This window comes from Platichthys flesus, chromosome 9 (assembly GCF_949316205.1).
Source record: "Platichthys flesus chromosome 9, fPlaFle2.1, whole genome shotgun sequence".
In the NCBI taxonomy this organism is placed as follows: domain Eukaryota; kingdom Metazoa; phylum Chordata; class Actinopteri; order Pleuronectiformes; family Pleuronectidae; genus Platichthys; species Platichthys flesus.
Genome location: NC_084953.1, coordinates 22,038,293 through 22,052,482, shown reverse-complemented (window position 1 = coordinate 22,052,482; position 14,190 = coordinate 22,038,293). Strand labels below are relative to the sequence as shown.

Genomic DNA, 14,190 nt, shown 5'->3' with positions numbered 1-14,190 from the left:
AGGGCATCTCTGGAGATAAGTATGCTAGATGATTTATTGATAAATTAGCATGAGGTTATTAGCATAATCAGTGCCTATGTATGAGATCCTGCCTCGCAGATAAGGAAACCAAGTGAGGGCACAGATATATGAAATTACTCTGCCTAATTAAACTCTCCATGTAAACAATTTCAACTGGGCGCCCATTGATGAACTGTGAATTTAAGACATATTATATTTACAGTTTGAGTCTCAGATCTTTAGTGCTCCTACAATACTAAATTTCTCTCACAGCACAAAAAGATCTGCAAGTTGGCCAGAGGTTTAGATCATTTAGATCTATTGGTCTACTGTCAATAAAATTGAATGTGGCAGTCAGCAAAGTACGGAGTCTGTCCGGTGTCGAACTGATTGGAATGTAGCACTTTGGATGTGCTCCACTGCAGTTAGAGGGATATAAGAGACCAGCTCTCAGCCAAGCATCTGCACTGCTGCTAAATGGATATAAAAGAGGATGTGATTGATTATTGCTGGCCTCTCCGTTTGCTTTGCTTCAATCCCCCTCATTAATAAAATCACTAGGCAAAAAAATAATCTGAAAAACATCCACACCATCTATCAACCAAGCCAACCATGTCTAACCAGTCTTCTTCTTTATAAGTGATTAATTCTGGGATAATATGGCTCATGCTTCTAATATGATTAATTGATTATTGAATGGATATGAAATTAGGTGGCTGTTTTCCAGTCATATGTCAGTCACCTACCATAACACGCCTCCATAATGATTCCTGGAATCTGAGTATAATCTTTTCCAGATAATCTTTTCCAGAGAGAAAAGCGTCAGCCCTTATGGCTTAATACATTTATAGGATCTAACATTGTAGCTACCAGTTCAAAATCAACGAATTATCTTAGGCAAAAATGAAGGAACCAAAAACTACAATTGTTTATTTTCTTCAGGGTAATACTACACATTGTAACTCATTAGTTGGTGCACACTTTTTCTGACACTTTCATATCCTTTTTTAAGTTTAGCTCATTACGCATGCAAATTACTTGTCATCTTCTCATTAAGTATCCACAAAACAACATCGTTTGAACAGTAACACATTTTCCAGTGTTTTTTTTAAAGAATAGGCATTGATTATGGTAATCAATATTCTTGTGGCTAAACGATACTCAGAAGTGTTTCTTGAAATGTGTCTATATAAGCATGGAATTGTGATTCATGTCACTAATTGCACCAAGCTGAAACTCTTTCAATATGATATAACTTTACAGTCATACAGGTGCCGTGTGTAGACATGTGATGTGGATTATTTTGTATGTAAAAAGACAAACACAAGCAAAAAAACAACCCCCTGAAAACCGGATTTCAAACCATACTACACCACAAGATGTAAGATGTTCAAAACAAAAGGTTAACATTTGTATAAATCAAAAATTAAACAGTTTCATCAAAGGTTTAGCACTCAAAAGAAACAAAAAAACACAAAAGCTGTGCAATTAGTCATTTCAAAAATCAGTGTTTATTGACTGGAGGCTAATGACGGCAGCCTAATAATGTTGATAGCAACCAGTTGACTTTATTAGCTACATTAGCCTTAACAAAGTAATTTTAGCAATTGTGAATGTTATGTGAGGAGAGTTGCTACAATAGATAAACCGAACCCCAGTATTGCAGGAAACAGCATTTTTTTGTTGATCTTCGTGTCTTTGAGGTGCTTAGATATATTGGAAGCGCTTCCTCCTTTTATTCAAAATACTCTGTGATGCCATTTGCATGCTGGTTTTGGATTGCCTATTAATGGTGCCTAATAATCTGCATTAAATAATCAATAATAATAATAATAATAATCTAGTGGCAAAACTTGGACTATGGGCAGAGAAGGTCTCTGGTTTGTCTCTGGTTCGACTCCACGGAGAGACAACATTCTTCTTCTTCTTCTCTTTTTCTTCTTCTTAGTTTGAAGTCAGACTGGAACACGTAGGTTTATTATGCTGCCCATATCAATCTTGTACCTTTGGTTCCTCTTTACAAAATGGAATATTCTCAGGATTTAGGCAATTGAGCTGGTACCTGAGTATCAGTTCACTTAACATCACTACCAACAACAGTTAACACTTTTGAGTTATTTTTTAATGGAGCCTCATCCACCTCGAACAGTGAGAAAAAGATGGACAGAATCATAAACACAGAAATCCCTTGTGAATTAACCAAAACTATTTATTTCCATGAAAGAACAAGTCACCACTAATTTAAGAAGATGGTTTTGTCGTCCTTTAGTTAAACCTGAATAATCTATTGGCCCAGCGTCTGGCTTTGAAAAAGGTAGGATGAACTATAAATGTCAGTAAGCCTGTTAACAATTCTAAGATGACAGTCCTTCAAATGGAGAAGTCGAGTTTTCCCTCACATTTTCAATTGTGCTGTTCTTTATCTCTTAGCTCTGAATTATGTACAAATAATGTGTTTAATAGGACATGAAAGTGTTTTGGGAAACCTAGTGTTTACTCCGGCGGCAGCTCAGTAATTACATCTGAAGCTGATGCTACTGTTGACCCCTGGTCACCCCCATACACACTAATGAGCTCCATGGGGAGCAGTGACAGCCGTTGCAGAAACTATCACCACCAATCCCGCTGGTGCGTCTATTAAGAGTCTGCATGCAGGAAGACGAGGCCTCTTGTCTCTCATTTGTTACATTCTGTCTTTTTTCCTGTCTTGCAGTTGGAAAGACGTCTCTGATCACGCGGTTCATGTATGACAGCTTTGACAACACATATCAGGTAAGTGCTACTGTAGACACATGGCAAAGGTCCTAGTGATCAGTATGACACACTGCAGTGTACTGTATGCCTTTTTTTTTTCATACAAAAAATAAATATAAATATATCAACCAACAACAAATAAGGCTCATAATAATAAAGGACATAAATGCACAACAAACATATTGTGTGCTAGTGTGCATAGCTGTGTGTGTGTGAAAAAAGGCAGTTATAGGAAACATGGAGATGAAAACAGACACATTTGAACTGAACCACATCAGGAGCACAGTGGGCCCTCAGGCGATCCCTGTTTCTAAGCCTGTACCCCAAAGCAGCTGAATCGCACTCGTCATCCTAAAAACAGAATATTGCTCATGCAGCTGCAGCAGTGCTCTTTGCAAAGCATCTGCAGACACGCAAAGGACCCTTAAATATAACCTGTGGCATTATTGCTTTATAAGCAAAAAGTTCTGTAGTAATAAAAATGAATACAAAATAAATCTCACATATCTATTCTACCCTCCTTCTCATATTGTGTGAGCAAACGTGTGTCTTTCAGTTCACCCGGGCTCTGTATCTAGGGAGTGTATAAGCACAGTGTTATGGGCCTGTGTAATTTGGGGGAAAAAGTAAGAAGATTATCTTTGCAAACACTGTAATCCCATCAGCACGTAACAAGAAGAGGTGAACAAAAGCTAACTTTGGTTTTGTTAAACTTCACGTAAGAAATAACACTTAATTTGATTCTGAGAATTATTTATCATTCAGTGATACAATTTGCATCATATTCAATATACACAAGATCTTAAATTACACAACATCCCTCAAAATTACCTCAACATTAGCTGTGTCATTATTATCACACTCCACGATTACTGCATCAAGTATCAAACATTTACAACCAAATATTTGAATAAAACTAAACACTTATTTTTACAAAAATTTTGCAATAACTTTTGCAATTACTAGTGTTTACCATCTAACGTGGCCCCTCAGTTTAATTGGGCAATGTTAGCCAATCACTAGTCAACTATTTAGAAATTTCAAAAGTCCTTAACTGGATTTAAAAACAGCTGTTAAAACAAATTCATTCTTTTAATATTTTAAAACAAATATCACATCAAAGTGTTTGAAATAAATACTTAATCAACATTCATGTTTCCATTTAATAACCCTCAGTTTAAGTTTTCTTTTTAAGACCTTATTGAACTTGATGGACGTTGTTAGAAATATGATTCCACTTGTATTTAGTTAGTTCTTATTATATTAACAGTGTTTCTACAAAGACCTATTTTCATTGGCCTCACTACATCCTGCAAAACACGTCTCCTTTGTTCAGTGTTCACACAGTAAGTACTGGGCTGTGTTGTAATGAGATTTGGAAGGTGCATTGTGTGTGGATTACATTTTTCGGTGTTACCGTTGTGATGCGTTGCTTCACAGTTGCTGCTCCTTCGTCTTATGTCCCTATATTCATAAGTCATGTAAGGCAACACAGCCACACATTTCACATTGACTAATATGACTTATGTCTTTTGTCTTATTCTTGAATCTCCATGATAAATATAGTTTTTTTTCCCAGTATCACCCACACAAGTTGCTGTTGAACATCTTAATATTTGGGCATGGTCGGCTGTTCACTCAAAATCTTGACCTATCAGGATCTAAATGGTGGATATGGAAATTTGTGGACTTATTTTTACTAAATGTTTGGCAGCTAATAGAGTGAAGAGGTGTCTAATTTTTTTCAAGTTCCATTTAACAATTTCTGGACAAAATTGTCCCCGATGCTGTAGTTATGAAATGAGAATTGTTTTGAATTCATTGCTCTTCTTCAGAGGTTTTCCCCATGTAAGTTGAGACTTCGCAGGGGGCATGGGAGAGTTGAAGGTGGGATGCGGAGTGACGAGACATGAGGCCAAGGTTATTGTAGTTTTGGTTTGCTCACTAACGGTTCCAGATACAGAACTGGCTGTGACCCACGCATCATGCAGGCAGTAAAGATGCTTAAAATACCCAAGTCTCGACATTTTCATAGAAAATCATGCACACTTTCTTCAGGCTATGACTTAATCAATTCTAAACAGAGATATTACCATAATTCAGATTCAATTTGACCCTTTCCGAGAATATTATTATTGACAATATCAATTGTGGATAAATAGTAAAAAATCTTTGGATTAATCAACACTTTGTAAAAAGATGCTCCTGATAACTTGATAATCCAGGGTTAGTTGTCTCTATGCCCCCATGTGTGTACATTGCAAACAGTTACTTTTACCTAAGGGGGGGGGGGGCACAGTGTCAGACAAAGCACTGCTATATTTCAGTCCAGTCTTCGCGATATTTCTACATTTATAAATGAGACCTAAATGTGACATGATCATTTCCTGCACCATTTTCAGAAATTGCACACTAGCAACTACCATTAGCTGGAGTCAACGTGGCCTTCTGCTGCCGCTGCTCTCACTCCCAACCTGAATGCAGCTGGGTAAATTACAGCTGTGAAATCTAGCAGCCATCAATGACAGCAGCACTAAGTGCAGCCATTCTGTGGAGCATTTTGGGAACATGGTTAACCAGTCAAATGGCCGTCTGCACTGGCCTCATAGTGGTGAGGCCCTGTCCTCCCATTAAAAGTGGGCAGGAGCATCTTTGGCAGACAGATGCCAGACAGATTGCATCTGCTTATTGAATAATATCCACATATAATGTTTAATGTGACTGCCCCACACTATTGTAATGGCCTGTACCTCAAATCATTTCAGTTGCCAGGAGTAAAATTAAAATCAGCTGGTCATTTTGTTTGTGTGTATAACAAAATCCTTTAAAGCCTCAATTTAACTCAGAGTCCAAAATATAGCCTCTTCCATCCGTAGTTACAGTCACCTTTATTTTTTAGTGGATCATGAATTTTTGATAGGTGCCATATTCTCTACCTTCTTGCAAGAGCTCAGTCTCTCGTTTGTGTGTGTGTGTGTGTGTGTGTGTGTGTGTGTGTGTGTGTGTGTGTGTGTGTGTGTGTGTGTGTGTGTGTGTGTGTGTGTGTGTGTGTGTGTGTGTGTGTGTGTGTGTGTGTGTGTGTGTGTGTGTGTGTGTGTGTGTGTGTGTGTGTGTCTGTGTCTGTGTCTGCTGTGCCCATCTTCTCTGTGTCTTATCAGTGACAGGTAGGGCTGCAAATGACGTTGCAGTCTTTTCCTAGCTCGACTCCTGAGACCTTTGAGAATTAAGTAAAATGCTGCGTGCATTAGCTCGGTCTGTGTGGTAATGCTGCTGCTCAGAGGGGGAGGCTGGATTTTCCCAGCGAGGGTGGAAGGATGTTTTGAATGTGAGTCTTCACTGGAAATGCGTCTTTGAGAGAATTTATGAAGTCGTTCAGGATTACATTTCATATTGTTCTGTTTTCATCTGAGTCCAGCTTTCATATCTGAGCAGTTCACTCCTGCGAAGACATGCAGTGTATTTAGAAGCAGAGGTTCATCAGAAAGGTGAAACGGAGCGTGCTGGTGGCTTTAGTCTGCAGGAGGAGGCGAGCGAGGCCAGCCTGGTTTGCTGCCACTAAAGCAGCAGACTCCCATCAAGCAGCCATCCAGCCGAAGGAGACACAGGCAGGCGGCCTCTCTGCCTGGCAGCACATGCTAAAGGGATCAGAGGCCTCCAGAGGCTGAGTGCTTCTGTCAGCTGTGGTGGGGCTGTCAGTCAGGCCTGGCCACCAGGCTGTGACTGCATCTGTGTGCTCTACCAGAAGTCTCAGATATTTAGTTTAGTTACCAAATATATGAAATATCACTCTGTGACAATTGAAGCAGAGGATAACCCATTAAATGTGTAAAACTATGCTTAGTATATAAGTTTACACATCATTTGATCTGATATTCATAACCATATTTAAGCAAACAGGTAGAGCTGAAATGATTACTCCACTGGAAAATGAATCAACAACTATTTTGATAATTTATTAACCATAAGTGTTTTTTGTAGCTCAGATACCATTCACTGATGTAGCTGTTTGACTCTTTTTGTCATTGGTAATTTAAAAGTGTCTTTTTTTGTTTTTATTTAATAGGCTAAATGATTTATCAAAAAGACTGAATTGTTTTAGGGACCCAATCTGCACAAGGGTTGGAAAATGAGTATAATCGTGAATGATTGTTGTATTACGGTAAATAAATCTGCCCACACTGCTTTATGACACGGATAATGTGAGTTAAATAGACTAATTATGAATGAACTGACACTCCCCATTACATTGGTTACAAATCCAGCATTCTATAACTGACGGCTGTCTAAGGGAGGAGGCGTGATCGTACTCCGATCAATTTCTTGTTGCGCTAACGATTGACTTCAAATTAATCAGATTTAGTGTGTTCACAAACTGTGAGCAAACGCCAGTATGCTCGCTGTGCCTCAAGGTCTGTTGGTTTAAGGGCGTCCCTGCCAGATGGAGGACCTTGAAAGTCCTAGGGGGAGCAGTGGTGGTGGAAGAAACATTCCTGCTCACTGCTTACATGAAAGCTGAAGAACCCCAATGGAAAAATAGTCAAAAACATTACAAGATAAAGGCATGTGTTTATTATTTAAGTTACATTTGATATCAAGATAAACATTTTGTGTGTGCCAACGCTCCACGTGGCATCCTGCATTATGATCTCTTCGGGTTTCCATTACTGAAGTAGAAAATCTTGTGAGGTTGGTGACTTAGTCAGTGTAAACACAATTGTAATGGTGTTTATTGAAGGAATGAGTTACAACAGTAATGTGCAGTACTAGCACGTTGAAGATTAGCAGCTGTTAGCCTAGAAAGGCGGATTCATTTTTCCTAAGATGTCTCCTTGAGCTACGCTAGCTTGATTGTAATTCATAGTTTGTTCTTTCGGACAATTGCATCTGCCAAGGGATCAAGACGTTTCTCGTGGCGACAAACCCACAGAGATTCCTCACCCAGCCGTCCCACTGTTAATCATTCCATAACATCATTTTTGAATTGCCTGGTTAATATAGTTTGTTTAGGCTCATGGGTATAATAGTTAAATATATTTAAAGTCTAAAGGTAAATAAACATGATTTAACTTCTGGGGCCTTATCTAGAGGTTCTCGACATACCTTACCATCTGTGAATCCCAGTAATAGTGTTACTTCACACAAGCAGCCTCCCAAATACCATCTCTAATTATCTTACCTTGTTTTTGGCATCATTGTATGTAGTTTCACATACTGTACATACATACATACGGTTGTAACTGGTAAATCGATGTGTTCCCATATGAATGATCTAATATTTTAAATCCAGTTGGTTGGTTGAAATGGTTGATAATACTAGTTTTGCTTATCTTACATTGTTCCCTTCTTAATGTATAGTTCAATTACCTTGAGTTGGCCATCTGTTGTTTTTTTTTGCATGTTTTCCTGATAGCTTCAGTGTAGTTTTGAGCGTAAAACTGATGTCTTCACACATTTGAAATTCAAAATCAGCTTATTTAATGATGACTTTATAGGTGAATACATTCCTCAAAACAGCTCGATCAAGTAAAAATACATTTGAAATGTAAAACCAGTCAAAAAAACGCTTTCTTTGCCCTTGTCACTGGAAGAATGAGAGTCACAGTCTGTCCTTTGACGATGTGTGCTAGTTAGAAATTTAAAAGAAACATTAATAATTACTGCTGATCTAATTTGTTCATGTATAGCTGTCTGTGTGGGATTCTATATTTAAAACTGTGGCGAGAGAGAAAGAGAGCGAGAGCCCACAGAACGTCCGCCCCAAGCTTAGTCTCCTGCAACATCTCTATGCTTTTAACGTCTTTCATGATTTTGTGTCAATAATCCAACTGTAAATCAGCGGGTTTTAATGTTTTCTCAGCTGAAACACATTTATTTAATGTTACCGTTATTTGGTTGGCTGTTGTATGTCAATTTTAAGCACACAGTGGTTTTCGTTTTTTCCAGTAAAGTCAGCCAAGTTAAATACTTTTAGAGCAAGCCAGAATAACTTATGATTTATTTTAGAACTTCACTTAATCTACCTGTCCTTTTTCAGGCTGATACAAGTGCAAAGTATATTTTTATTTCTAATCCTATAATCTCATGTGCAGCACTATAATGTGATTTATTTGAGCATGCATTTACAGCTCCTCTCTGCCTGATCTGAGTGGAATGGAAGAGTATAAATGACATCCTGTCTTCATGCCAGACTTTCTATGTTAGTCCACTGTTGTAGCTGTCATCACCAAGGAAACGAGTGCGTGATCAAGTTGCTGATGCCCAGCTCTGTGGGCAGTGGGCACCCTGATGGACTGCTTAATATAGGCAAAAAAACACGAACTAGATTTTGCAAAAGAAAAAACTGGTGCAAACATATAATCTGTGTCTCGGTACAAGTTATTCTCTGAAAGGTCTTAGAATGAGTTGTAGTGGGAGGCCTGTAGTCTACAGACAGGTCGTAACCTGTCAGCCCGGCAGACCTATCAGTGTGGGATGCAGCTGGGTAGTGCTGGAGTCTGCAAGCAGGGGTCACATAGGTGTAACTATACAGCTAGGGATTGGAGCACAATCCCAGGTCACTCCTACACAAGCTGTTTCATCCTCCTAACACACACACACACACACACACACACACACACACACACACATACACACACCAGACATCTGAATATGCACCACATGACCACATGAAAGGGTCACAAACCACATCTGCCTTAGCCAGCTGTCATTGAAAGTCTCCCATTCCTACTTCCTCTGATATCATGGCAGTAAAAGCTGTGGGCTTGTCAGCAGAAAGTAAACATCCTTCAAAGAGGGAACACATTGCTGTCTGCCTTGTGACACAATAAGGAAATGATCATATAATAAACAGATAATGAGGAACGGTACAAGCCATGATTTTAAGCAAATGATTTCAGTGTAAAAACCAAACCAAACACACAAACTATATATTTAAACAATAAAGTTGTTCTAATAACAAAAAACAATACCACTGACACACTCCAGGTTAAAATCTGATGAAGGATCAATAGCCTCCAAAATATATTTGTGTATATTTGTGCATTCAATAAAAGCTGAAAGATGACGCCAATCCTATACCACCTACCTTTAACACACTAATAAACTATAGATACATACGAAGGCATATTACTTTACTATTAACCTTCTTCTAACCACAAGCGCATGAATCGTAATTATATTTTTCAACTGTCTTGGATTTATCTATAGTTCTATTTCAAAGCGACTTTTTAAAAGTGTAAATTATATCACACGCTTCCAATTCTCAACATGGTTCCATAAATTCACTCTTTTTATTGAAAGAAAAATGGATGCTAATCCTTATCTTACATTCTCTATGTTACTATTTATACAACAGGTCTTTAGTCTTGTGTATTATTGCTCTTAGATATTAGATCTTTCCATGATTGATATGTTTTTTCCAGTATTATTTGTGATCGAATAATACACCCACATACTCTCTCTGCTTTAATCAACAGTTCACATTAGGCTTCACTAATGTTGTTGTGCTGGGTTCCATTCATTCAAATTTGATATTTATTACCTCAACACATAAGAGTTGGCAATGAACTGTAGCCCGATCTTACAGTAACCTGTCCTCTTTAATATTTCTGTCATTACTTTATAATACTTGTTTACCTTGTATATTCAATTTTTTGCCTCATGTGGTGTTTACAGTGATACTGATCCATTATTATCTGCTCTCTCTAAACCAGGCCACAATTGGAATTGACTTCCTATCGAAAACCATGTACTTGGAAGATCGAACGGTAAGAACCTCAGCTGTACCACCCCATGGCAAATCATGTGTGTGTGTCATCACTGCAATAACTCAAGCACATACTGTAGCATCGTCCATGTCCACAGTAATACAATGTTTGCATTCAAACTGTACCCAGCAGTACTGATGACATCAGCATGACATATTTATAGCCTCAGACATGTAGATGAACATCGTCACACCTGTCTCTTTATCTTGAAGTATATTTTCCTATAGCAGTGCGACCTTGAATCGGTCACCATGAGGTGTCCACACATGTATGAATAATGCATGTTTATATATCTTGTTCTGTGTATATGTGCTGTGTAAGTCTTTGTGTCTGTGTGAAGGGAGCTGACTGTTCCCAGGCTCTCTTGACTATCTGAATAATCTCAGCCTCCTCAGCTTTCTCTCTCTGAACCCCAGGTGAGGTTGCAGCTCTGGGACACAGCAGGACAAGAGCGCTTCCGGAGCCTCATTCCCAGTTATATACGGGACTCCACTGTGGCTGTGGTGGTCTACGACATCACAAGTCAGTGTCCCTCAAGAAGTCCGCTCAAGCTGCACACTCTGTTAAACCTTTAAATAGTCTTGTTTCATATTATATTTATCTGCCAACATGGATGGACAGAGCAAATCTCTCGCTCACAGGAATTATTCTTTGGGGGAAAACAAAAACTTCACAGATAAAAATTGTGACAGATGGAGTCCCCTGAGAAATGAAATCTGTGCTGAGATTTCACCAATATCAAATATCATTTGAATGTTTCCCAGATTACATCCACTGAGCAATGAGATGCGATTCATCACCTTAACCTCCCACCCTACCAAATTACAAAATTGTGGTAATGTGGTAAATCCTATTTTAAATTCTTCTCTCCGTCAACCAAGAGGAAGAACCACTTTGGACCAAGGGCATTTGAAGGGTCATTGCTCTGCAACTTACCTCTTTCCACATAAAACTGTTTTTTGTCAATCCTGAATAAATCATGTAGCAGTTATCTGTACAAATGACAAAAACAACACATTTCAAAAATGTGTCAGTTACTTCTATGTAATAGATAATAAAAAGCAAAGACTAAGACACTTATTGTAAAATGTCTAAAATGAAAACACCATGGGTTACCATCCACCAAAACCATTTCTCTTTTCACCTTAAAACGTGGAGTCTGTCTCTACCAATGATCAGTCTAAAAAATGGATACAACCCTTAGTCTTCATGCAAGTGAAGCCGCAGTGAGCATGACAAGGTCATAGGGTTTATTAAGAACTTAAACATGCTACAGAGCTGCAGCGTTTGGATTGATTGTGTAATGGCAGTACTGCCTGTTTCACACAGTCCCATCTGTCCATGAATTATTACTTTAAGATCCTGACATGTGCAGAGATTTTTCTGCTGAATCTTCATCTTGCATACATTTTTTTGTGCTATGTGAGTTCAATTGACTTTATATCTGTCAGTGGATTTCACATTATTTCTCTGCAGCTGATTTAAAAACAACAAGCACTGATTACAAATCAGTATGTAATGTAAATGTTTTCCCTTTCAGTATTGAATGTCTTTAATGTGACTCTGATTTGTTTCTCAACAGATGTGAACTCATTTCAGCAAACGTCAAAATGGATTGACGATGTCAGGACAGAGAGAGGAAGTGATGTCATCATTATGCTGGTTGGCAACAAAACAGATCTGGCGGATAAGAGGTGTGTGGTTACTGGTTGCTACTGATCCTGTTTCATCATTAATTATATCATGTTGTTTTGTCTTTTAGTCAGCATTTCATTTGATGTCTTGACACCATGGCAACCATGATGTGCAAAATGTCTGTAACAGCAAACAACAACAAGCATGATAAAAACATTAGACTGTCTGCACAGCCTGTCCCTGCAGAGATGGTGGTTTGTTAAAGAGCGAAGCTTCTCTCATATCAAGAATAATTGTCTTCTGACAACTATAACTCCTTGATAAATAACCATATTTTTTATAATGAATACCACCGTAATCAAGTTCCAAGACAACAAGCAACTTGAGGAAATTATTCAGTAATTCAGTTTTTTAAGGAGGAGGTGACAAGCTAGTGATGAGACAGGGTGTTAAGTAAATCTCGAAAGGTCTAAGAAATGTTGATGATGAATACGCAGTCGTGGAAGAACAGTGTTTATAATTGAAGGCAGAATAAAACCATAAAATCTCCTCACTCCTGATACCAAAATGAATGAATTATGCAGACTGTGTACAGATGCATGCTGTTCCTACTCTATGTACATCAATGTTTCATTTTTCCTGTGACACCCTGGAGTATTGTCTCTTAAGTTAATGAAGAAGTTTCCTTCAGAATAGAATCAAAAAACTTCCATTTCATACATTCTCCACTTGTTATTTGATCATAATATTTATGTAACCATGCATAAATTATACACACATCTTTGGGCATCAGCATTGTTAGCCTGTAGAAACTATACCGAAGAAATTCCCATTGGAATACACAAAAATCCAACATGTGACTGAGTGAAGGGAAAACAGGGAAACTGCTGGTGATGGCAGTTTCCCGGATGCATCTCACTGGAACTGTTAAAATAAAATTCACAACTGCTTCAGCAGCAGAGAGAAGACCGAAGCTCCAGTTTCAGACAACAGACAGATCAAATATATACAGTAAAAAATGGACATGGTCATGCAAAGATATGCAGATACAGAACTAAACAATATACTGAATGCTTACAAAAGCTTGAAGGTGACTATTTTCTTTAAATATATTTAAAATGTTGTATTATTGTTAATACAATACAGAAGAGAGTGGTGTGCCAATCTTAATTATGGCTACAGTCAGGGGCACCATCTGAAAAAGTTATGAAAATGACTAAACCTTTCCCCTTTAATTTATGGTTAATTTATTTTTAGTTGGGTCTTAATAAGGAACTGGAAGAGAAAGGCCAGTGAATGTTCTATGATGAAAAGGCAAATTCCTGTATTAACCTCAGCATCATCTCCTAAACTGCTTCTTACAAAAATTAAATCAGTTTTACTGCTGTTCAAATCAGTGCAGACAAATTAAACAGGCATTTTACTGCTTTTTAAATGAAAGTTCCTCACAGCTTTGCAGTGCTCCAGTTTCCTGCTGCATTATTGTGAGCAATTATTCTGAATCTCATAAATAATTTGTTCAAATTTTTTTCCCATTTTTTTTAAAGAAATGGAAGTTAATCATAGTGACACCCTCATGCAGATGTGGTCAGACTGGACAGGGAATGTCTCACAGGAGTTGATGAAAGTTAGACCATTGGTTCTGTTTTGTGTGCACTCACTGAATAGAAATACTCACCAAATGGAAGAGAATGAGTCCATGCATGTGTGACGTATATGAAGGTACAAGAGTATTCTGGAAACATAAAGGGAAGAAAATCAGAGATTACAGAGATACATTCATAATTTTAGGCTACTTGTATTTTTGGATGGTGAATATCAGAAGATTAACCTGTTGCTTCTGTTAAAATTAGGAAATTTTGAGCATCTTGTTAAGTTATACTTAACACTAACATTACAACATCATTGTTATGTGCAAGGAAAGTGTCTATTCCTAAGAAAGAACCACATGAACTTGTAAGAAATGGATTTGTGGAGGAGAAAATGTTTAGTAGTGGTTAAATGTGAGGTTACTGTTGCTGACATCTGAGTAATA

The 14,190-nt window shown here is 38.0% G+C and overlaps 1 protein-coding gene across 1 annotated transcript in view; it reads left to right on the top strand.

Moving 5' to 3' along the window:
* rab6ba (RAB6B, member RAS oncogene family a) overlaps nucleotides 1-14,190 on the top strand; it is a 47,493-nt gene that overhangs the window by 19,098 nt on the left and 14,205 nt on the right. Inside the window, exons 2-5 of the mRNA XM_062396245.1 lie at nucleotides 2,714-2,772; nucleotides 10,467-10,520; nucleotides 10,937-11,042; nucleotides 12,103-12,214. Coding sequence (XP_062252229.1) covers nucleotides 2,714-2,772; nucleotides 10,467-10,520; nucleotides 10,937-11,042; nucleotides 12,103-12,214 — 331 coding nt within the window. The remainder of the gene's footprint in view (nucleotides 1-2,713; nucleotides 2,773-10,466; nucleotides 10,521-10,936; nucleotides 11,043-12,102; nucleotides 12,215-14,190) is intronic.